Source organism: Phoenix dactylifera, unplaced genomic scaffold, assembly GCF_009389715.1.
Source record: "Phoenix dactylifera cultivar Barhee BC4 unplaced genomic scaffold, palm_55x_up_171113_PBpolish2nd_filt_p 000304F, whole genome shotgun sequence".
Classification (NCBI taxonomy): Eukaryota; Viridiplantae; Streptophyta; class Magnoliopsida; order Arecales; family Arecaceae; genus Phoenix; species Phoenix dactylifera.
The window spans coordinates 89,996-113,059 of NW_024067778.1; the positions used below are offsets into that span (position 1 = coordinate 89,996).

The following is a 23,064-nucleotide window of genomic DNA, read 5'->3' on the forward strand; positions in this document are numbered from 1 at the left end:
TATTTCAGTAGAGTTAAATTTACGCGAGCTATGTAGTTAGCTTAAATAACATATAAACATCTTTAAAATAATTATTCAAATGAAACTAAAATGTTAAGAATGATGCACTGAAGCAAAATATTCAGTTCGTCAAACTAATATTAATCAGAAGAGACATACTACACACCTCCAAATATAATTATAAACATGTTATATTTGAATAGAAAGGTCATTCAAAATTACAAAGGCTAAAAATAAATTACAATTTATAGGTTAACTTTTATATCTTTTATTTTTTGGATGAAATCTCATGGAATTGACTGTCACAACCCAGGACCTCACCGAAAATAGCTAGCAAGAAGGTATTATTTGGGTTCCTTGATTCTGTATAAGTACTCAAGATCTACCCAGCGAATAACCGATGTGGGACTAAACACACACCTGCACGGGTCCTCACATACTCCCCCCGTTTAAGCCCTGACGTCCTCGTCAGGCTAAAGGTTCAAATCTATTCAAATCTAATCACAAACACCGCGATTGGCCCGTGGTCAGCCCCAATGGATCCGTGATGTAGTGCCCCCTAGTCCATATAGGTTATGGACCAGATTCGCTCTGATACCATTTGTAACAACCCAAGACCTCATCCAAAATGGCTAGCCCGAAGGTATTATTTGAGTTTCTTGATCCTGTACAAGTACTCAAGATCTACCCAGCAAATAACCGATGTGGGACTAAACACACACCTGCACGGGTCCTCACATACTCCCCCGTTCAAGCCCTGACGTCCTCGTCAAGCTAAAGGTTCAAATCTATTCAAATCTAATCACAAACACCACGATTGACCTATGGTCAACCCCAATGGATCCGTACTGCAATGTCTCCTAGTGCACATAGATTATGGGCCGGGTCCGCTCTGATACCATTTGTAACAACCCAAGACCTCACCCAAAATGGCTAGCCGGAATGTATTATTTGAGTTTCTTGATCCTATATAAGTATCCAAGATTTACCCAGCGAATAACCGATGCGGGACTAAACACACGCCCGCACGGGTCCTCACATACTCCTCCCATTCAAGTCCTGATATCCTTGTCAGGCTAAAGGTTCAAATCCATTCAAATCTAATCACAAACACCACGATCAGCTCATGGTTAGCCCCAATGGATCCGTGCTGCAGTGTTTTCTAGTCCACATGGATTATGGGCCGGGTCCGCTCTAATACCATTTGTCACAACCCGGACCTCACCCAAAATGGCTAGCCGGAAGGTATTATTTGGGTTCCTTGATCTTGTATAAGTACACAAAATCTATCCAGCGAATAACCGATGTGGGACTAAACATACTCTGCACAAATTCTCATATTGACTGATCCATCAAGCAATCTTTATGGCCTTTCATTAGGCCCGAATTAGTTGTTTCACGTTGGAAATGCTGCCTAGAAGGTCCATCAAGCCTCGTCCCTCGTCAACCCAACGACACACTCGAAATATATCATATTTTTGTATTTTCCTCGTGTCTTCCTCAACCAAAGCAACAGTGTATCCACGAGGGCTAGTGAACGCACCACTGTCCAACCTTCAGCATCCTAATCATAACCACGTAGAAAGAGAACAATGGAAAGCAAAGCGGATAACACTAACACCCCTCATCCAACATTCCACATGTTCTACTGTAACACATGGAATTCCCCCTGTCCAATATGCCTCGGTTTACTCAAAAGAAAAAGGTTCCCAGAAAAGCCACAATTCCCATGGAACAAAAGTGATTCCTATTTTGACATATCTTCTCTAGCATCTATCTTAAAAAAAAATCAAAATAGGATTCCTCCTACTAACGGAGTCCGTTAGTTCCGTAACTAAAAAACACAGAAAAAAAATGCACGTGTGAAGAGAAGTTGTCTACTCGCATCATTTCTTCTTATTTGCATATTATAAACTTTTTTAATACACATACAACAGTGATTCAATATATACCTCTAAATAAATTAATACATAATTTTCAAATTATAATATTTATCAATACATATATATGCATGGTTGGATGATATACACCTGACAAAATAGTCATCCAGCGTCCCTATATATACCTCTAAAAAAATTGATATATAGTTTTCAGAATATGGTATTCACCAGTACACACTACATAACCAGATGATACATACCTAGCAAAATAATCATTTCACATCTTAACGCACATCTCTAGCTAAATTGATATATAGTTTTAGAATATGGTGTTCACCAGTATATAGTATATAGTATACACACTCGTCGGTTTTCTGATACATTCTGTAAGCTTCTTTGCTATTAGAAAAGAAAAAAAGAAATAGCATAAAGAGAAAATAACTCGAGAAGAAAAAGGAATGCCTTGCATATGGGAGAGACCGCTTGACAAAGAAGAGAACGGATAGAGAGAGGCTTGAAAAGATAGAAGAGAGGATGCAAGCGGATAGCCTCTCTTCATGCTCAAGGGTTTTTTTTTTTTTTTTTTTTTTTTTTTTTTTTTTTTTTTTTTTTTTTTTAAGTTACTGAACTGAGAGACTGTAGCAGAAGGTCTACCGGGAAGCATAGCAAAATAGAAAGTTGGTCCCATGTGATATTCTCTGGTGATGATTTCTGTGCTAACTAATCCACCAAGCACATTTCATGGCCTTCATTGGGCTCGAATTAGATGTGGCACGTTGGGAACTGTGCCTAAAGGTCCATCGAGCCTGATCCCTCGACAACCCATGAACGCGCACTCGAAATATATCATATATTTATACTGTTCTCATGTCTTCTCCACCAAAACGAGCAGTGTATCCGCAAAAGCTAGTGAACACAACAGCAGAGAACACTCGGGATTCTCCCTTTCCATCATACCTCTCTTTACTCAAAATCAAAGGCTCTCAGAAAAGCCACACTTCCCACGCCACCACCACCGACCATTACTAAGAAAACCAGCAGCACCCACCCAGCCCATACCTTATAACACCCCAACCCCTCAACCATCCCCCAAAATACTCTTAAATCAAGGCTCACACAACAACTATGACTAGTCTCCACCATTCCCTTCTCCTCAACATCATCATCACTCTCTTTGCTTCCATGTCACCATCTCTATCATCTTCACCACCCCCATTGCCTCCTCCATCCTCAAATGTATCTGCTTCTTCTCTCCTCTCCTTCCTCCACAGCCTACCAAAATCCTCTCAGCCGCTTCTCCCCTGGAACCAATCCCTCCCCACCTGCCGCTGGGCCGGCGTTTCATGCGCCTCTCGCTCCCCCGGCGCCATCTCATCCCTTAACATCTCCGGCCTCGCCCTCGCCGGCCCCCTCGCCGCCTCTGCCCCCCACCTCTGCCGCCTCCCCTCCCTCCTCTCCCTCGACCTCAGCCTCAACCGCTTCTCCGGCCCCATCCCCCCCCAGCTCGGCGCCTGCTCCCGCCTCCGCATTCTCCTTCTCGACGGCAATCTCCTCTCCGGCTCCATCCCGCCGGAACTCTTCCGCTCCAAATCGCTCGTAAAGCTCAACCTCGGCGACAATGCTCTCTCCGGCTCGATCCCTCCCGAGGTAAGATCCTCCACTAAGCTGGAATACCTCGGTCTGTATCAGAATTCATTGAATGGAGAGATCCCGGAGCAGCTTTTCCTCCTCCCCAATCTCAAATACTTGTACCTCAACACCAACAATCTTTCTGGGAGATTGCTCGGCTTCCCCGCCGATTGCTCGATCTCCGAACTGTATGTTCACGAGAACATGCTCTCCGGCGAGCTCCCTCATAGCCTGATCAATTGCCGGAACCTTACATCATTCTCTGCATCCTATAATGGTTTTGGAGGAATTCTGCCGGATGTGTTCTCCGGCCTTCGCCGGCTGGAGGCACTCTATCTGGATGATAATAACTTCGTGGGAGAGTTGCCGAGGAGCATAGAAAGCCTTGAGAACCTGCAAGTGCTTGATCTTTCAGGGAATGGTTTCAATGGCACCATCCCTGAAGGAATTGGCCGATGCCGATCATTGATCACTCTCTCCTTGTGGGGGAATCGCCTCACAGGTCCAATCCCACCCTCGATAGGAGACCTCAGGAATCTGGAGTATCTTTATCTTGGGCAGAACCTTCTTGTGGGGTCTCTGCCGCCCGAGCTCAGGAAATGCAGCTCCTTGGTGGAGCTTGGGCTTCAGGAAAATCTTATTGGAGGATCGATTCCCCGGGAGATTTGTGATCTCAAGAACCTTGAGAGCCTCTACCTCTTTAAGAACCAATTAGAAGGAATTATTCCTCGAGATATTGGGAAAATGAGCAGTCTTGTGAGCTTGCAGTTGTATAACAACAGTTTGAGTGGAGAGATCCCTGCAGAGATTACCTTTCTGAGGCAGCTGAGTTCTCTGGCTTTGGCTTTCAACAATCTAACTGGGGAGGTGCCTCCAGCTCTCGGGAAGAGCACGGTCGGTGGTTTGGTCATGCTGGATTTGACAGGCAATGATTTTTATGGGCCAATCCCGGCCGATCTCTGCTCAGGTGGTAACCTTACTGTTTTGGTCATCGGACGCAACCGCTTCAATGGTAGCTTCCCTGTTGAGATTGCTGGCTGTGCATCCCTTAGGAGACTGATACTAAGCCACAATTGTCTACAAGGAAATATACCAGGAAACTTGAGTTTGAAATTGGGAACATCATACTTGGACCTCAGCAGTAACTTGTTTGATGGAAGCATACCACCCCTTCTTGGTTCCTGGCACAACCTCTCAATGCTTGACATTTCAAACAATTCTTTTTCTGGGCCTTTACCTCCCGAGCTTGGTAACCTTAGGAATCTTCAAACTTTATGCATCTCCTCGAACAGGTTAACGGGATCAATTCCCTCTGAATTAGGTAATTGCACAAAGCTTCTTCTCTTAGACCTCAGCGAAAATCAACTTTCAGGAAGTATTCCTGTGGAGATTGCTACATTAGAGAAGCTGCAAAGTCTGATCCTCTCAGGGAACAAGCTTAAGGGAAGGATTCCAGACTCCTTTACATCCCTCCAGGGCCTACTCGAATTGCAGCTTGGAAACAACATGCTGGATGGGACTATCCCTTACAGTCTAGGTAATCTTCGATACATATATCTAGCACTGAACCTTAGCAACAACAGATTGACTGGCCAGATTCCTGCTAGCCTTGGCAACCTTGATAAGCTTCTGATGCTTGATTTATCGAACAATTCTCTGTCTGGTCAGATTCCTTCACAACTAAACAATATGAACTCCCTTTCATTTGTAAATATATCTTGTAACCAACTATCTGGGAATCTGCCAACCAGTTGGGTTAAGCTCTTAGCTTCATCACCAGACTCTTTCTCGGGAATCCCTGACTTATGTCTACTAGGCAAAGATGGGAGTTATTGCCAGAAAGAAATAAAACAGCATGGCCACAGAACTAGATGGGTTTTACTAGCTGCAGTGGTGTCCGGCGTAGTCCTCCTAGTAGCTGGATTATGTGCTATCAACTATTTAGCTGTGAGAGCTCATCACCTGTCAGCTCCTCATGTTTTGATACATAGTGTTGACTTGACTGAAGATTTGCCAGGAGATTTGACATATGAAGATATATTGCGAGCTACTGAAGAGTTGAGTGAAAAGTATGTGGTTGGGAGGGGCAGGCATGGGATTGTTTATCGCACCATGTTTGGAATCGGCAAATGTTGGGCTGTGAAGAAGCTTGATCTATCCGAATCCAGCTTTTCCCTTGAAATGAAGATTCTGAGTTTGGTAAAGCACCGAAACATAGTCCGAATGGCTGGATATTGCATCAGAGATGGCTTTGGTTTCATAATTTATGAGTACATGTCTGGTGGGACACTTTTCGAAGTCCTGCATCAGAGAACGCCTCAAGTGGCCTTGAACTGGAAAACCCGTCATCATATTGCTCTCGGGATAGCCCAAGCCCTATCCTATCTTCATCATGACTGTGTGCCACAGATTATTCATAGGGATGTGAAATCAAACAACATATTAATGGACTCTGAACTAGAAGCCAAGATCGGAGACTTTGGAATGGCTAAAATGATCAAGAATTCAGATGTTAGTTCAACAATATCTTCAATCATAGGAACTCTTGGCTACATTGCCCCTGGTAATTAATTCTTGATTCTTTTCATTATGCAGTGAACTTATATGACTTTTTCTGTTGAATATCTAAAATATAGAGGATAATGCTTGTTGGTAATGGTGGATTATGGATTTCTAATCTGTGCTTCTTGTAATTTCTGACTCAGAAAATGGCTATTCAACCAGACTGACTGAGAAAAGTGACGTTTACAGCTATGGAGTCGTTCTGTTAGAGCTTCTTTGTAGAAAATTACCAGTAGATCCCAGCTTTGAAGATGGAGTTGACATTGTTCAATGGATAAAATCAAATTTGCAGAAGTTTGATGAGTGTAGTCCTCTTGATTGCCTTGACGAAGAAATCTGGTACTGGGTGGAAGATGAGAAGGCAAAAGCACTGAAGCTAATGGATCTAGCAGTATCGTGTACTCAGTGGGCATGCGAAGCAAGGCCCTCCATGAGAGAAGTAGTAGGGATCTTGCTCAAGTTGGAAGGATAGTATAATTAATTTACTTCTGCTCAAGAGGATCCTGCATCACCAAGGGGAAGCTAGAGGAGTGCTAGTTAAGTCCCTTCTTTCTGGATGCTTTTCAGAATTGACATCCATGGATCAAATTGAAGAGCCTAACAGTTTAGTTGATCCTGGCCGATTAATACAATCATGTAAGATGTCTTTGCGGTATATATTTCAACTTGGTACGAAATCCCACTCTTATCAATCTCATTTCTATGACTTCTTAAGAGCAGTTTTCAATTAAACAAAAAGGCTTCTCATTACAGGTGCCTAGCTGCAAAGATGAGGCTTGTGACCTTGGCGGCTGTATATCCGAAGGGAAGTTTGGTGACTCTCACTTCCTCAGAATACCCTGTACATGTTAAATCATCCTAAATCCAAGCTGTAAGCTTTTCACAGAATCGATGATGCCTGAAGGAACGGCCGGCCTAGTGCCTATTGTGCCTTCCAGTAAGATGTTAGGGACCTAAGATCTTATGTAGTTCTCAACATGTATAATTCTGTTTTTGCAAGAAGCCCTATGCAAATTGGTTGGCAGTGCATCCTTTTGTTTTTCAGTTTGGGAGTAGGGGAAGAATAAAAATGGTACAGGAATTCTGAAGTTTTGTCTATGCTAAAATTGGTGATTCTTTACTTTCTTTTGATCCAAAATTGTTTCCATTATATTGAATGTGTTCTGTACATCAATCAATTTTTGAGGCTATATGAAGTAGATATGTATGTAGGAAAGGCTCGACCGGATACACCATTTAGATCAGCTATTGAATGATTGTGCTCACAGCCTTTTGATGGATTAGAGCTGCTTTCATGGTCTCTCCTAAACAAGAGCATCATAGTCACATGATTGAACTATAGATAATTGCCTGACCACCTGATTGCTGTCTGAAATCAAAGGCCTGTGAAGTGATATTACATCCCTTATTAGTTGAGAATTTAAATTGCCTGCTTTGTGTAAAGATCCCGTTGTATTTGGATGCTGCTTACTTCTGTTATAAGTATTCTATAGTGACTTAGAAGAAATGGACTTCAGGGGTGGAATGGACCAGGCTTAATTGAGCTCGGTTTTGATTAAGTTTGGCTTGACATTATTTTCGAGTCCAAAGTTTGAGATCAATCTTGGCTTCTTATTTCATTGTGCTAATTGATGCAAAAAATAAAACTGCTCTCCCAAATGCAGGAGAATCGCACAAGTAATATAACTCGAGAGTCCGAGGTCGATTCCTCATGGAACGATCTATAAATTATTAGCGTAATTTTTAAATGTAATTTTCAGTTGATTTTCAAAAATTAAAAGCAGAGGATTAATAGATAATTAAACAAAGTTCAAGAATATAGAGAAGCCTAGGGATCCGGAATCCTCCTTGACAATATTACTTTCAATAAATAAACTTGGTGATTCTTGATTAAAGATTAATATGATAGAGTAGTTTTAATCATGGAGTATACAATCTGAAAACATGAATTCAACATCCCGAGTATTTATCGTGCCAGTTACGTCTACGACAAATCAAACATCGAAACAATCCATGCATCAATATATATATAAACCATAAAAGATCTATCTAATAAATAAATATTCAAGAATTCAAAACATACCAATGGATATAAAACAATTAGAATAAAAGTTTAGAGTATACTTGATGAAAGCAACATGGCAAGAATTCATCCGTCACCCTTTGCCAAAAGAGTTAGCAAGCCATTACAAACATCAACTCTCCTATTTTTTTTTTCTTTTTCGTTTCCAAAGCAGGGCATACCCTGTTCCTTTTTTTTTCTTCCCACGAATCAGCCCCTTTGTTTTTCCAAATGAGAGCTCTCCCAATTTTCGGATCAGAGGCCTCCTCATATAGATCCCCAGAGCCCATGGAATTGATGATTCCCCTGATCGCGCGTGGGGAGGAGCGGACGCCGAGGATCGTGCGTTGCGGACGGCTGGGCTGATGCTGGTGGTGCCGAGATGCTCACGAATGGCTGGAACGGAGGAAGAAGCGGGCGCTAATCTCGGCTGGAAGGTGAAGCGGGCTGCTGGGCGGTGATGTTGCTTGATCCGGAAACTGGGATCGGTTGATATGCCTGGGAGATGCGTGAGATGGGCGGATCACGGGTGCTGCGATGTTGGAGCTGAAACGGGTCTGGAAGCATCGGATGCGGACGCTTGGGAGGTGATCACGGTCAAGACGGGATTGCAGGGAGAAGAGGACCGGACACCGTGGATGAAGCGGACGCTGGGAGGTGATCGCGGTCAAGACGGGATTGGAGGGAGAAGAAGACCGGACGCGGTGGATGAAGCGGACGCTAGGACTGAGAGGTTGAGAACGCGGTCAAGATGGGAAGGGAGCTGATCACTGGTGCGGATGGAATCAGGATGCTAGGATTGGGTGCGGGAGATCAGATCACAGATCCTGGCTCACGGACGGCTGGAAGCTTGGGTTGCATTGCGGAATTTGGGGAGTCGCTTGGGTGCGCAGAAGAAGAGTCATAGACTCTGTTCTGCAGTTGGAAGGATGCATCCTTTTTAGATGAATTTATATAAAATAATATTAAAAATTATAATAAGTGCTAAGGATAAAATATTAATCATGCAAATGTTAACATCTATTATTTATCATTATTTTGCTAGCATTAGGCTAAGTTAATTGGTACTTAGATCGCACTTTTGTGCTCTCATCATACCCCCCAACTAGCTTATTGCTAGTCTCTAGCAATTCAGAGTAAATAATAACATGAGAGTACAAAAAGTGTTGGTCAATTCTTTGACTTTTTATTAAAGCTAAAGACATAAAACTAAGATATATACCCACTTTCGTAGGGCATCACGATTGCACTTAGCACGTGCAACAAGCCGTTAAACCCCTAGGTTACCCTAGTGGACGAGTGTTGTCTCGTGAAGATTTGTAGAGATGTTACCCACAAACATCATGAATGATATGACATGAGGTCCTAAATTCGAAGCTAATACCCATGTAATTAATATATATTTTCAAGCATGCCAACTATCAAAGCAAGGGGAAATATGAAAGTGTAGAGTGCATAAAATAGTATGACTTTCTCAGAGTACTAATACCTCCTCCACAACATGGTACCGCTTGAATTTTAGGTGTACTACTCAAGTTCACAAGTGTTTACTACAGTTTATTAGAGCCTGATCCATCAAATTTTCGGAATATCTCATGTTGTCTAAAATTATCAAGAATGGTTCGCATAAAAAGAAGGAGCTATCCCAACTAAATATCCAAAGTACACAAAGGTCCAATACAATGGAGTCAAACCAGCCATTACCACATGTCACTGGGTTCAGCCCGACCAACCCTATTCATGCTTTTTTTTTAAAAAAAAAAAATATGGTGATTACAATAGTCCAACCCCCTTAGGCTCTAGCAAGGTCCATGTAGCGAGTTTTCGGCCAATGACTTCTGATCCAGTTGGCTCAAGGCATTAGGTGAAATATCCCTCGGGCTTAATTACTCGAACCAGACTACGCCACGAGGTTAGACTTGTCATCTCCTCATTTATTATTATTATTATTTTTTTTTTCAAAATAGAGAAGGTAAACTGAACCATATAATGTGACTGCAACGTGACTATAGGTCAACCAAGGTCGGAACATAAGGCACTTATATGATCTAGCCGGGGTATTCAACCTCTATCTTTATGTGAAAACCAAATCAAGAACCTTATAGTACGGACAAGGATACTCGTACTTCTTTTACAAATATGGCTTAATAAAAATGCATTAAACAAATGTGAACTCTTGAGGCCTTTCTATAATCATTAAATACATGTGCGGGGATCTAATAATAGGTCTCTGATCAGTCATAGTACGCATGTATTCCTTGCCTTAATGGTTGCACAAACTCAAAATGAAAATACATATGCATTTGCTTAGAAAAGAATGCAAAAACAAGTTTTTTTTTTTTTTTTGCCCCCTTTTTTTTGGTGGCAAAATATTTTCCTTCCCCCAACTTAAATATTGCATTGTCCTCAATGTAATAGATACAAGAAATTAATATTGGAGAGAAGAGGAATACCTTGATATCCAGAAAATAAGACCTATAAAACTAGAAAAATAATTCTAACTAATATACACATACCTTTGCCTTCATGTTCAGTCATAAGAAGGCTCCCCCAAGAAAAAGGAGTCCTCTTCATCTGCAAAATTCTCAAGAAAAGGTTTTAACCTGTGTCCATTTACCTTAAAAATTTTACCATCCCGTGGATTCTCAATCTCAACCGCTCCATGTGGAAAAACAGTTTTTATAATATAAGGACCTGTCCATCTCGATCGCAACTTGCCAGGAAACAGATGTAAACGAGAGTCATAACAAAGAACTTTTTGTGAAGGTTTAAAAGATTTTCTTAAAATTGGTCTATCGTGCCTAATTTTCATTCGTTCTTTACAAAGTCTAGCATTGTCATAAGCATCTCTGTGAATCTCATTAAGCTCGTTTAATTGCAATTTTCTAGCTAGACCGGTATCTTGTAAATCAAAATTCAATTTTCTAATTGCCCAAGACGATTTATGTTCTATTTCTACAGGCAGATGACACGCTTTTCCGTAGACTAGCCGATACGGAGACATGCCAAGAATGGTTTTGTATGCAGTACGATAGGCCCATAATGCATCTGATAGTTTCAAGGACCAATCTTTTCGTGTTGGATTTACCGTTTTTTCTAAAATATGCTTGATCTCCCTATTGGCTAACTCTACCTGACCACTGGTTTGCGGATGATATGGGGTAGCAACTCTATGGGTGACACAATACTTTTTCAATAAGGTTTCGAAAGGCTTATTACAAAAGTATTTTCCACCGTCACTAATTATGATCTTAGGCATCCCAAATCGTGAAAAAATATTTTCTTTTAAAAACTTTAGGACAGGTTTGTGATCATTGGTCCTACAAGCGACAGCTTCTACCCATTTGGACACATACTCGACACCAACTAAAATGTATTCATATCCAAAAGACGGTGGAAATGGGCCCATAAAATCGATGCCCCAACAATCAAAAATTTCGATAATAGTAATGGGTTGAAGAGGCATCATCTGCCTACGAGTTAGACTTCCAATACGTTGACATGGATCACATGTCCTGCATAACTCGTGGGCATCTTTAAACATAGTGGGCCAATAGAAACCACATTGCAAAACTTTTGCAACAGTTTTCTTAGGGGCAAAGTGTCCACCGCAAGCATCAGTGTGGCAGAAAGAAAGTACGCTTTGTATATCATGATCCGGTATGCATCGTCTAAAGATTTGATCATTGCAATATTTAAACAAATAGGGTTCGTCATAGTAATAATTCTTTACTTCGCGCAAGAAAATTTTTCTATCTGTCGACCCCCAATGCTCCGGAATCCGGTTTGTAGCAAGAAAATTTACAATGTCAACGTACCATGGCACAGTAGAGAGTGCAAACAACTGCTCCTCAGGGAATGAGTCTTTAATAGGGAACTGTGGCACCGAATCATGAAAAACTAGCCGTGATAAATGGTCAGCAACCACATTTTCTACTCCCTTTTTATCTTTGATGGTGATGTCAAATTCTTGGAGTAGAAGTATCCATTGTATTAGGCGTAGTTTGGCCTCTTTCTTATCTAGCAAATATTTTAGTGCTGCATGGTCCGTGAAGATAACAATAGGAGCACCAAAGATATAAGAACGAAATTTGTCTGATGCAAATACTACTGCAAGCAATTCCTTTTCGGTAGTGGTGTAATTCATTTGAGCATCGTTTAAGGTTTTGCTTGCATAATAAATGACATATGGCTTATTATCCTTGCGTTGTCCTAGGACAGCTCCTATCGCATAGTCACTAGCATCGCACATGATCTCAAAAGGTAATGACCAATCAGGTGGCTGCACGATGGGTGCAGTGCTAAGCATAGACTTCAACTTTTCGAATGCCTCCTGACAGGTTTTAGTCCAATTGAACGGTGTATCAAAGGATAGGAGGTTACATAATGGTCGAGCTATGACACTAAAGTCCTTGATGAACCTCCTATAAAATCCGGCATGATCCAAAAATGATCTAACATCTCTAACCGTCTTGGGTGCAGGTAGCTTGGCGATTAAGTCAATCTTAGCTCTATCAACTTCCATGCCCTTCGATGAAACAATATATCCTAGGACAATTCCCTTAGACACCATGAAGTGGCATTTTTTCCAATTCAGTATCAAATTCTTTTCTATACATCGAGCTAAGACTGCTTGTAAATGTGACAGGCAATCATCAAATGAGTTGCCAAAAACGGAGAAGTCGTCCATGAACACTTCTAAAAAATTTTCGTTCATGTCTTCAAAAATGCTGAGCATGCATCTTTGGAATGTTGCAGGTGCATTACACAACCCAAATGGCATTCGTCGGAAAGCAAATGTGCCAAAAGGACAAGTGAAGGTAGTCTTCTCTTGATCTTCTGGTGAAATCTCAATTTGATAATATCCCGAATAGCCATCGAGAAAACAATAGAAATCATGCCCTGCAACTCTTTCCAACACTTGGTCTAGGAAGGGTAGAGGAAAGTGATCCTTTCGTGTGACCAAATTCAGCTTTCGGTAGTCCACACACATGCACCAACTCGTCGGGACACGAGTTGGAACTAGTTCACCTTGTTCATTTTCTACCACCGTCAAATCCGACTTCTTAGGAACGACTTGAGTAGGGCTTACCCACTTGCTGTCGGAAATTGGGTAAATAATACCCAAGTCAAGCAACTTGAGGACTTCTGCCTTAACCACATCTCTCATCGTAGGATTCAACCTTCGTTGCATTTGCCTTGTGGTTTTGGCATTGTCCTCCAAATATATCCGGTGCGTGCAAACTAAGGGGCTAATCCCCTTCAAGTCGGCAATAGACCACCCTAAGGCTCCTTTATGATTTTTTAGAACACCAAGTAATTTTCTTTCTTGGATATGATCAAGTCCAGACGAGATGATTACAGGAAAAATGTCACTGAGTCCAAGAAAGACATACTTAAGTTTCTTTGGTAAGGGTTTCAATTCGAGCTTGGGTGCTTGCTCATGGGATGGTACTATTTTTGCCTCTTGAGGCGACAACCTCTCAAATTTCCCTACTTTCGGTCTCCACCCATTGATCATCTTGATATCCAAACTATCCACAATAGGTGTGACTGACAAATCATCATTACTGCCATTAGGACACCAATCAATTAAGCCATCATCGGATGGGTTGTTAAATGCTTCAGCTAACAAATATTCTTCTGTGATGGTTTCAACCCAATCAACCTCCTTACTTTCTTCGGGATCATTGGGTTGTTTGCACACATTAAAAATGTTTAGTTCTAAGGTCATGTTACCAAAAGAAAGCTTTATGACGCCATTCCTACAATTAATCAATGCATTAGAAGTTGCAAGGAATGGACGTCCTAAAATGACCGGAATCTGAGACTGTGAGTTCGAAGCCGGATGTGTGTCCAATACAATAAAATCGACAGAAAAGTAGAACTTGTCTACTTGGACTAATACATCCTCGATAATCCCCCTCAAAATTTTAACTGACCTGTCAGCTAATTGCAAAGTGACGGAGGTTGGCTTCAACTCACCTAAACCAAGTTGCTCATATACAGAATATGGCAACAAATTCACACTCGCCCCTAAATCTAACAATGCTCGCTCTATCCTAAAGTCGCCTATGATGCATGAGATGGTTGGGCAACCTGGATCCTTAAATTTAGGGAGAATGTTGTGCTGCAAAATAGCACTCACATTTTCAGTTAAGAATGCCTTCTTCTTAACATTTAATCGGCGCTTGACAGTACACAAGTCCTTTAAAAATTTGACATATGAGGGTACTTGTTTGATTGCATCAAGAAGAGGTATGTTGATCTTTATTTGTTTAAAAAGCTCAAGAATTTCAGAATTAGGTTCGAGCTTTTGCAACGGCTTTAACCGTTGTGGAAAAGGTGGAGGAAAAGGACATTCAACTTTCTCGGTAGAAGTTGGGATCTCAACTTCATCTTTGTCCCTTTCATCGACTTTGGGAGCATCAGAATTAGAAGCAACCCGCGGTCTCAATTGGACGGTCTGATCGATGACTTTTCCATTACGCAAAGTCATAATGCTTTTTGCATGTTCTGTATGCAAACTAGAAGGAGCCGTATTATTACTACCGTGAACTTGTGGGTTAGGTTGGGGTTGAGCTGGAAGCTTACCCTTCTCTTGGGTGCTTAGGACGGTAGTCAACATTGACAATTGGTTCCTTATATCTTCAAAATTTCGAGTATTTTGAGCATTGATATTAGCTTGACCTTGTAGAAAAGTTTGTATAGACTGCAAGGTATCCTCGATATTCGGCTTCTGAGAGGGTGGTGATGCAAAAGTAGGATGTGCAGGTGGAGGAGCTGAATGGTGTGGCTGTTGAGGATGATCGTTTCTCCACCTAAAATTTGGATGATTCTTCCAACCAGGGTTATAGGTATTCGAGTATGGATCGTTATAAGGCTTTTGGTAGGAGTTCATAGCATTTGCTTGATCGTGCAAGACTTCTTTGAATGCCGGTATGGTGGGGCAATCTGTAGTGGTATGACCCGACATATCGCAGATACCACAACACTCGTTTCTAAGCTCTAATCTTGACAGGCTCAACCTTCCTAAGCTCAATTTCTTCTACCTTCCTAGTGAGGGCTGCCATTTTAGCATGAAGATCATCCTCAGTTCTGAGGTTGTAAAAGCCTCCCTGTACAGAGCTAGTAGGCTTAGGCAAAGACATATTGCTTCTATCCCCATTATCCCAAAGTTGGGCAGTCTCAGCAAGGGAATCCAAATACTCTCATGCCTCATCAGGTTGTTTTTCTAAAAATCTACCATTACACATGGTCTCTACAAACTGTTTCAACTGTGGAGATAGATCTTCATAAAAGAAACTAATAGTTCTCCAAGTTTTGAACCCATGATGAGGGCATGAGAGAAGGTCTTTAAATCTTTTCCAACATTCATAAAATGTTTCATTGTCTTTTTGTTGGAAATTGCTGATGTCTTTTCAAAAAGTTGGTCCTTTGTGTGGGAAAGAATTTTTTTAAAAATTCTCTCTGCATATCTTGCCAAGTTCTTATTGATCTAGGTCGCAAGGAGTTTAGCCATGTTTTGGCCTTATCCTTTAGAGAGAAAGGGAATAATGTCAGCTTAAGGACATCCTCAGTGACGTTCGGTACTCTAAATGTAATGCTCAATTCTTCAAAATCCTTTAAATGAAGATACGGACTTTCGGACTCTAACCCGTGAAACTTAGGCAGCAATTGAATTATCCCTGGTTTGATGTCAAAATGTCCTACATTATCAGGAAAAATTATGCATGAAGGCTGACTAGTCCTAGCCGGTTGTAGGTATTGTCTTAGAGTCATAACATGGGGTTCTCGTTCTCGATTATGGTGACTCCCCGCATCTTCATTTAAATCAGCCATCTCACAAAGTGTGAGATACTGCGAAGGAATTTTAGGGGTGTGTCCTAAGGGATGATCTAAAGTTGTACGACTTAATCGACCGGTGTCGTTCCTATTCCACTTTAGCATGCAAAATATTTTTCTCTCTCTTTTTTTTAATATAAGTGCTGCCTAAAGATATCTAAAAGGACAACCTAATACAGAAAAACAAAAATCTATTCACAATCAAGCATGCATCAAAACATTACACCTCAATTCCTAATATTTTTTCTTAAATTTCTAGATAGCTCCTAACTGGTTTGAAGAGGACACCTAAGCCTCCAATCCGGTCTAGTAACCTTGTCGACCAGGTAAGCTCCCAGGTAAATGGAGGGGTCACGATGCATTTAGCAAGGGTCCCACTTAAAACCCACTTTCCTCGAACAGAGACTGTCTCCCTTAGAGGGACAAAGCTTGCCTAGACATCGACTGGGCCATAGAGCAAAATTGGTGCAACTTTCGGTGGTCTTTGTCCTATTGAGCTCGAATATCCTTAGGGGCCAACGTCTAGTTGATTTTAGTTAAGCTTAGGATATTTATGCACTGGGGTGATTTTTAGGCTAAGGACGAGTGATGAAATTCCGACCTTATCTTTTTTTAATGGGTTCAGCCCTTAGAATATTTTATACTGATGCCTTATACTATATGCAACAATTAAGAGATTTTTTCTTTAATATTTTATGACATGACATTAAATTTCATTGAATAGTTGATCAAGCAAATTATTTATTTCTTTTTTCTTAAATTTTATGAGTTGAAGTTTGAAATTTGAATTCTAAAATTTAAAATTTGAAATTTTAGGTTTTTTCTCTTTTCTTTAAATTTCTTTTTTCAATTTTCAATTAGCAACAAGGGTTAATGAGATATAATAACAAAAAAATTCTGATTCTAAAAATTTAAACACAAAAAATTCAAAACAGAAATCAGCAAGGTTTTATATTAATCTAATGGTCTTAAAAGTCTCAGAATGTCAATCAGACTGTTCAGATTATCGAACAATGTGTCTTGCACCAGCTGACCAAATTTGAGTCCAATCAGACGGCAAATTTTTATGATATCAGAGTTTGATCAAAACTGTGCAGGGAATTAAAAATAGTAGTAAAGATTTAATTTTTTTTCCAAAAGAAAAATACTAACTACTAAGGTAAAAATTAAATCTAAAATTATACTAATAACTCAGTCGTTCCCCGGCAACGGCGTCAAAAACTTGATGCAAAAATAAAACTGCTCTCCCAAGTGCAGGAGAATCGCACAAGTAATATAACTCGGGTGTCCGAGGTCAATTCCTCAGGGAACGATCTATAGATTATTAGCGTAATTTTTAGATGTAATTTTTAATTGATTTTCAAAAATTAAAAGCAGAGGATTAATAGATAATTAAACAAAGTTCAAAAATATAGAGAAGGCTAGGGATCCGGAATCCTCCTTGACAATATTACTTTCAATAAATAAACTCGGCGATTCTTGATTAAAGATTAATATGATAGAGTAGTTCTAATCATGGAGTGTACAATCTGAAAACATGAACTCAACATCTGAGTATTTATCGTGCTGGTTACGTCTACAATAAATCAAACATCAAAACAATCCATGCATCAATATATATATATAAACCATAAAAGATCTATCTAATAAATAAATATTCAAGAATTCAAAACATACCAATGGATATAAAACAATTAGAATAAAAGTTTAGAGTATACTTGATGAAAGCAACATGGCAAAGATTCATCCATCACCCTTTGCCAAAAGAGTTAGCAAGCCATTACAAACATTAACTCTCCTATTTTTTTTCTTTTTCTTTTTCGAAACAGGGCATACCCTGTTTCTTTTTTTTTCTTCCCACAAATCAGCCCCTCTGTTTTTCCGAATGAGAGCTCTCCCTATTTTCGAATCAGAGGCCCTCATATAGATCCCCATAGCCCATGGAATCGATGATTCCCCTGATCGCGCATGGGGAGGAGCGGACGCCGAGGATCGTGCATTGCGGACGGCTGGGCTGATGCTGGTGGTGCCGAGACGCTCATGAATGGCTGGAACGGAGGAAGAAGCGGGCGCTGATCTCGGCTGGGAGGCGAAGCGGGCTGCTGGCGGTGATGTTGCTTGATCCGGAAACTGGGATCGGTTGATATGCTTGGGAGATGCGTGAGATGGGCGGATCTCGGGTGCTGCGATGTTGGAGCTGAAATGGGTCTGGAAGCATCGGATGCGGACGCTTGGGAGGTGATCGCGGTCAAGACGGGATTGCGGGGAGAAGAGGACCAGACGCCGTGGATGAAGCGGACGCTGGGAGGTGATCGCGGTCAAGACGAGATTGCAGGGAGAAGAGGACCGGACGCCGTGGATGAAGCGGATGCTGGGACTGGGAGGTTGAGAACGCGGTCAAGACGGGAAGGGAGCTGATCACTGGTGCAGATGGAATCAGGATGCTAGGATTGGGTGGGGGAGATCAGATCACAGATCTTGGCTCACGGACGGCTGGAAGCTTGGGTTGCATTGCGGAATTTGGGGAGTCGCTTGGGTGCACGGAAGAAGAGTCATAGACTCTGTTCTGCAGTTGGGAGGATGCATCCTTTTTAGATGAATTTATATAAAATAATGTTAAAAATTATAATAAGTGCTAAGGATAAAATATTAATCATGCAAATGTTAACATCTATTATTCATCATTATTTTGCTAGCATTAGGCTAAGTTAATTGGTACTTAGATCGCACTTTTGTGCTCTCATCACTAATATTCATAAGTAAGGTGAACAACACCCAAGGAATGGAGTCTAGGAGGGAATAGAGCCTAGAGTTTCATTAATCTTGGATTTGATCGTGCTCTGGCTAGATAATATTTTAATGTTGGAAGTTTGAGATCCAGTTTAGCTTGTTATTTGATTGAGCTAAAAGTTTTCAAACCAAGCTAGATCTGCCATTACTTCGACCCTTGCTAGATCTGTCTATTTTTTATCTTCACAATTGAATCTGTTTTGCTCGGACCAGCTTGGGCAGTCGGGCACAATCACCTGACCGAACTAATCTAGGAACATGAGGCCGTAGTGTTTAATTTTGACTTCTTGAATGATTTTAAAATTAATAATATTTTAATGATATTAAACAAGTGTATCTAAAAAGTTTGTCTGAAGTGGGATTTAAAGCGAAATGAGGTAAGTAACCTAATGTTTCAAAGTGTATTTTTCAATTTTTGGTAAAATTAATAATTAGTTGATTAAATTCTGATATTTGTTTTGTACTTAGTAAAACAGGCCAGACAGGTAATCATTTTAAAACTATGCTATACGTTATGAAAACTAGAAAATTTGACCGAGTAAGTTATCTATTTTATATGTATGTATTCTTAACATGTCTATGATCTATTCTGACCCTCCATATGGAGATTATTTGTTGGCTCTATCGATTTGTAATTTGTGAGAAACGGTTTCGACACCGCACCAGCAGTGATTAGAATAGTGGTATTTGGACACCATTTCTACTGATGGTTAATAATAGTGGATTTGGCACTTTGTGCAACCCATGCCACTGGGTTATATGGCCATAACCTATTGATGTTGGAATTATGATATCAGAGTTTTTATGAAAGTGATAGTAATTTTTTTTAAAAAAATATCCATTATTGATGATTTATTTGTTAGTCATTATTTTATGTTTTAATTAATTGACTCCTCTTTGGGGTATTATGTTGTTTACTGGGCTAGTGTAGTTCATTATCATATTTTCTCTTTTTTTCAGATCCAGAAGCATAATCGCACAGGATTTAGGGAGTGCGCTAGATTTTCTAAAGATTTTTCTCAGTTATTAGCATTTTAGCTAGAGTAGTTAGAGTATTTGATTTATGTTAGCACATGTTACTTTGAAAGTTGAAACTATTATAAGAACTATTTAAATAAATTAATGATTAAATATTTTTTATGATTTGTCATTGCTTTGATATGATCCGTTGCCTTGCATGTCTATACGGTCTGCCGTACAAGTATGCGGCGTCTGTCTTGCTCCAGGTTTAGGGCATGACAATTACATAGAACCATCATAGGCTGTCTATCCTAGGTGAGAGGTTCCCCATCCTGCTCAAATTTATATTTTAGCATCCGCCACCAATTGAATGCTTTGTCTTGCAATATGTATGATGCATATAGAATTTTTTCATCGTCTTGGCATCTCTGAATAGCTTCTAAAGGTTCTGTAGTCCTCTTGAAAGCTGGAGGAGCTAGCTTCTTGAACTCAGCTATATTACTACGCTCGTCGTACCGCTTTTCTCATCCTTGTTGTTGCTGCGCATGGTACAACTGCGTTTGCTTTAGTTACACCTATTGGCGTTGGAGCAACTGCTGCTACACCTACTGTTGCATTTGCATCATACCAACTAGGATTTGCTTAACCTAGCCTATGTTTGCTTCTTGTTGTCCTGTCTGAGTATTTGACTCCCTCCTACCGAGGGGTGCTACCGACCTGTTTGGGTGTGCCGCCATCTTGCTGATTTAGTGCCTCATCAGTAGCACCAAGAGTAGTATTTCTCATCCGACATGGAGCTGTCCTGACCTATTTCCATCAGATAGCAGCATATCCATAAAAAGTATGCCAATTAATAACAAGTTTAATTCATCCACTTATGCTCTGATACTATAAGAATTTTGTAACAACTCAGAATCTCACCAAGATAACTAACTAAAAAGTATTATTTGGATTTCTTGATCCTATATAAGTACCCAAGATCTACCCAGTGAATAATCGATGTGGAATTAAACACACAGTTGCACAGGTCCTCACATTATCCTCCTATTTAAGTCATGACGTCCTCATCAGACTAAGAGTTCAAATCCATTCAAATCTAATCGTAAGCACCACAATCGGCTCATTGTCTGTCCTATTGGATATGTGTTGTAATATCTCCTAATCTACATAGATTATTAGCTGGGTCCGCTCTGGGTCCGGTATGTTGCTGTGCACGGTGCAACTGCATTTTCTTTTGTTGCCCCTATTGGTGTTGGAGCAACTGCTGCTGCACCTGTTATTGCATCTACATAATACCAACTAGGATCTACTTAACCTGGCCTAAGTTTGCTTCTTGTTGTCCTGTTTGAGTATCTCTAGCAGGATCAACGACTTCCTCCTGCTGAGGGGTGCTACTGACCTATTGGGGTGTGCCGCCATCTTGCTGGTTTGGTGCCTCACTTATAGCACTAAGAGTAGTCTTTCTCATCTGACGTTGAGGCATCCTGACCTATATCCATTAGATAGCAGCATCCCCATAAAAAGCGTACCAATTAATTACAAGTATAATTCATCCACGTATGCTCTGATACCATAATAATTTTGTAACAACTTAATACCTCACCCAAAAGGCTAGGTAGAAAGTACTATTTGGATTTCTTGATCCTATATAGGAGTAAACACATGACTACACAAGTCTTCACGTACTCTTCCCATTTAAGCTCTGACGTTCTCATCAGACTATGGGTTCAAATCCATTCAAATTTAATCACAAACACCACGATCGGCCCATTATCAGCTCTAATGGATCTGTGCTGCAGTGTCCCCTAGTCTAGGCCCGTTGTTCTCTAGCCGGGTCTGCTTTGATACCATTTATTATAACCCATGATCTCACCCAAAATGGCTAGCCGAAAAATATTTTTTGGATTTTTTAATTTAGTATAAGTATCCAAGATTTATCTAGAGAAAAACCATAGGATTCATAGAGAGAGAAGAAAATATACGTCTAATAATTCTCACAGTCCTCACCGCCTCTAGTAGTTCACAAACTGGAGAGAGAAAGGGAAATATACGTCTCTCTCTCTCCATTATTGGCTCGCGTTACTAAATCACCTCGCTAATAAAACTAAACCAATTGCACCAACATGGAATGGAATTTGTGTTATTTCAGCCTAAGGCTCGACTTAATTAGACATGGACAAGCAAAGAAAAAAAAATTAACTAATAAACATCTTGGAGTCCGTGGTGGCAACTCAAGATTCAAACCACCCGTGTATTTGGCGCGTGTCCCGGTAGCTTATCACTCCCTCTGTGCTCTGTTATGCGTGAATCTATTCCCCAAAACGGTCCCTCTATTAAACCGAACACTACTAGGATCCAGTTCAGCCAGATTCCTCCGGAGTCCTAAGAGTCCAGCTCAGAACCCAACCCGAGTCCTTCTCGACAAGGGACTGGGACTCCCTCCTAACAACTACAGCTCAGAACAAAAGCCCAACCCGAGTCCTTCTCGACTAGGGACTGGGACACCCTTCTAACAACTACTATAAATAAAGCAAGTTGCTCCTCACCAGAACCAGACGCCTGGGGCACACCAATGGCTTTTCAAAAATTGAAGCTTGAATTCATGGAAAACCGGAGACAGCGTTTGGCCACCTACCGGAAGAGGAAAGAAACCCTCAAGAAGGCGGCCTACGAGCTGTCCACGCTCTGCGGCACCCCCATCACCGTCATATGCTTCGCTCCCAACGGCAAGCCCGACACATGGCCGGAGGACGAAGGAGCCGTCCGCGACATCGTCGGAAGGCATCGAAGCGTCGGCGCCGAGAAGCGGAGCAAGCTTCACTTCGACATTCCGGGCTACTTCGCAGCCCAGGTCCGCAAAACCATGTGCGGCCAAGCCTGGGATCCTCCTCCGCTCGACGACATACCAGAGGAGTCTCTGAGAGAGATGATTAGTTCGCTGGAGTCTGCTAAGGAGGCTGTCAAGAAGCAGATCCAAATTCTCAAGGAGGATTCCAGGCGCAACCAAGGCAGCCATGGATGATGGACCAGGCCAAGGCCATGGTGATGATGGCAGGGAACAACAACAAGGTTTTCCTTGTAATAATCCTGCTTTCATGGCGGAGTTCTCTAACGTGCCAATGGTGTCCAAGGCAGCCATGGATGATGGACCAGGCCAAGGCCATGGCGCTTTCGTGCCGATGGAGGCCAATGCTGACCTGCCGCGTTCTTCTACTGCACGAGGGGACTTCAATTATGAGCAGAAAGATCCGGCATTCTCGTGCCGTTTCTTTTCATGCCACCACCATCCACTGGAGCCGCTTCAGAGAATAGCAAAGCATCGGGAGGTGGTGATGA

At 41.2% G+C, this 23,064-nt stretch overlaps 2 protein-coding genes across 3 annotated transcripts; both read left to right on the top strand.

Annotated features, from left to right (window-relative positions):
• Window positions 1-2,787: 2,787 nt before the first annotated feature.
• LOC103711259 (LRR receptor-like serine/threonine-protein kinase GSO1) lies at window positions 2,788-7,221 on the top strand. 2 transcript variants are annotated; one of them, XM_017843189.3, is made up of 3 exons: window positions 2,788-6,072; window positions 6,215-6,740; window positions 6,825-7,221. In XM_017843189.3, exons 1-2 carry the CDS (start codon window positions 3,006-3,008, stop codon window positions 6,541-6,543), a joined length of 3,396 nt encoding a protein of 1,131 aa, XP_017698678.3. In that variant the 5' UTR covers window positions 2,788-3,005; the 3' UTR covers window positions 6,544-6,740; window positions 6,825-7,221. The 2 variants fall into 2 exon arrangements, with proteins under 2 accessions (XP_017698678.3, XP_038973993.1); XM_039118065.1 differs by having other exon boundaries at window positions 6,215-6,707.
• Window positions 7,222-22,300: 15,079 nt separating this feature from the next.
• Window positions 22,301-22,750, top strand: LOC103711251 (agamous-like MADS-box protein AGL80). Its single transcript, XM_008797332.2, has one exon. The coding sequence runs from the start codon at window positions 22,301-22,303 to the stop codon at window positions 22,748-22,750; it is 450 nt and encodes a 149-aa protein (XP_008795554.2).
• The last annotated feature ends 314 nt before the right edge of the window (window positions 22,751-23,064 follow it).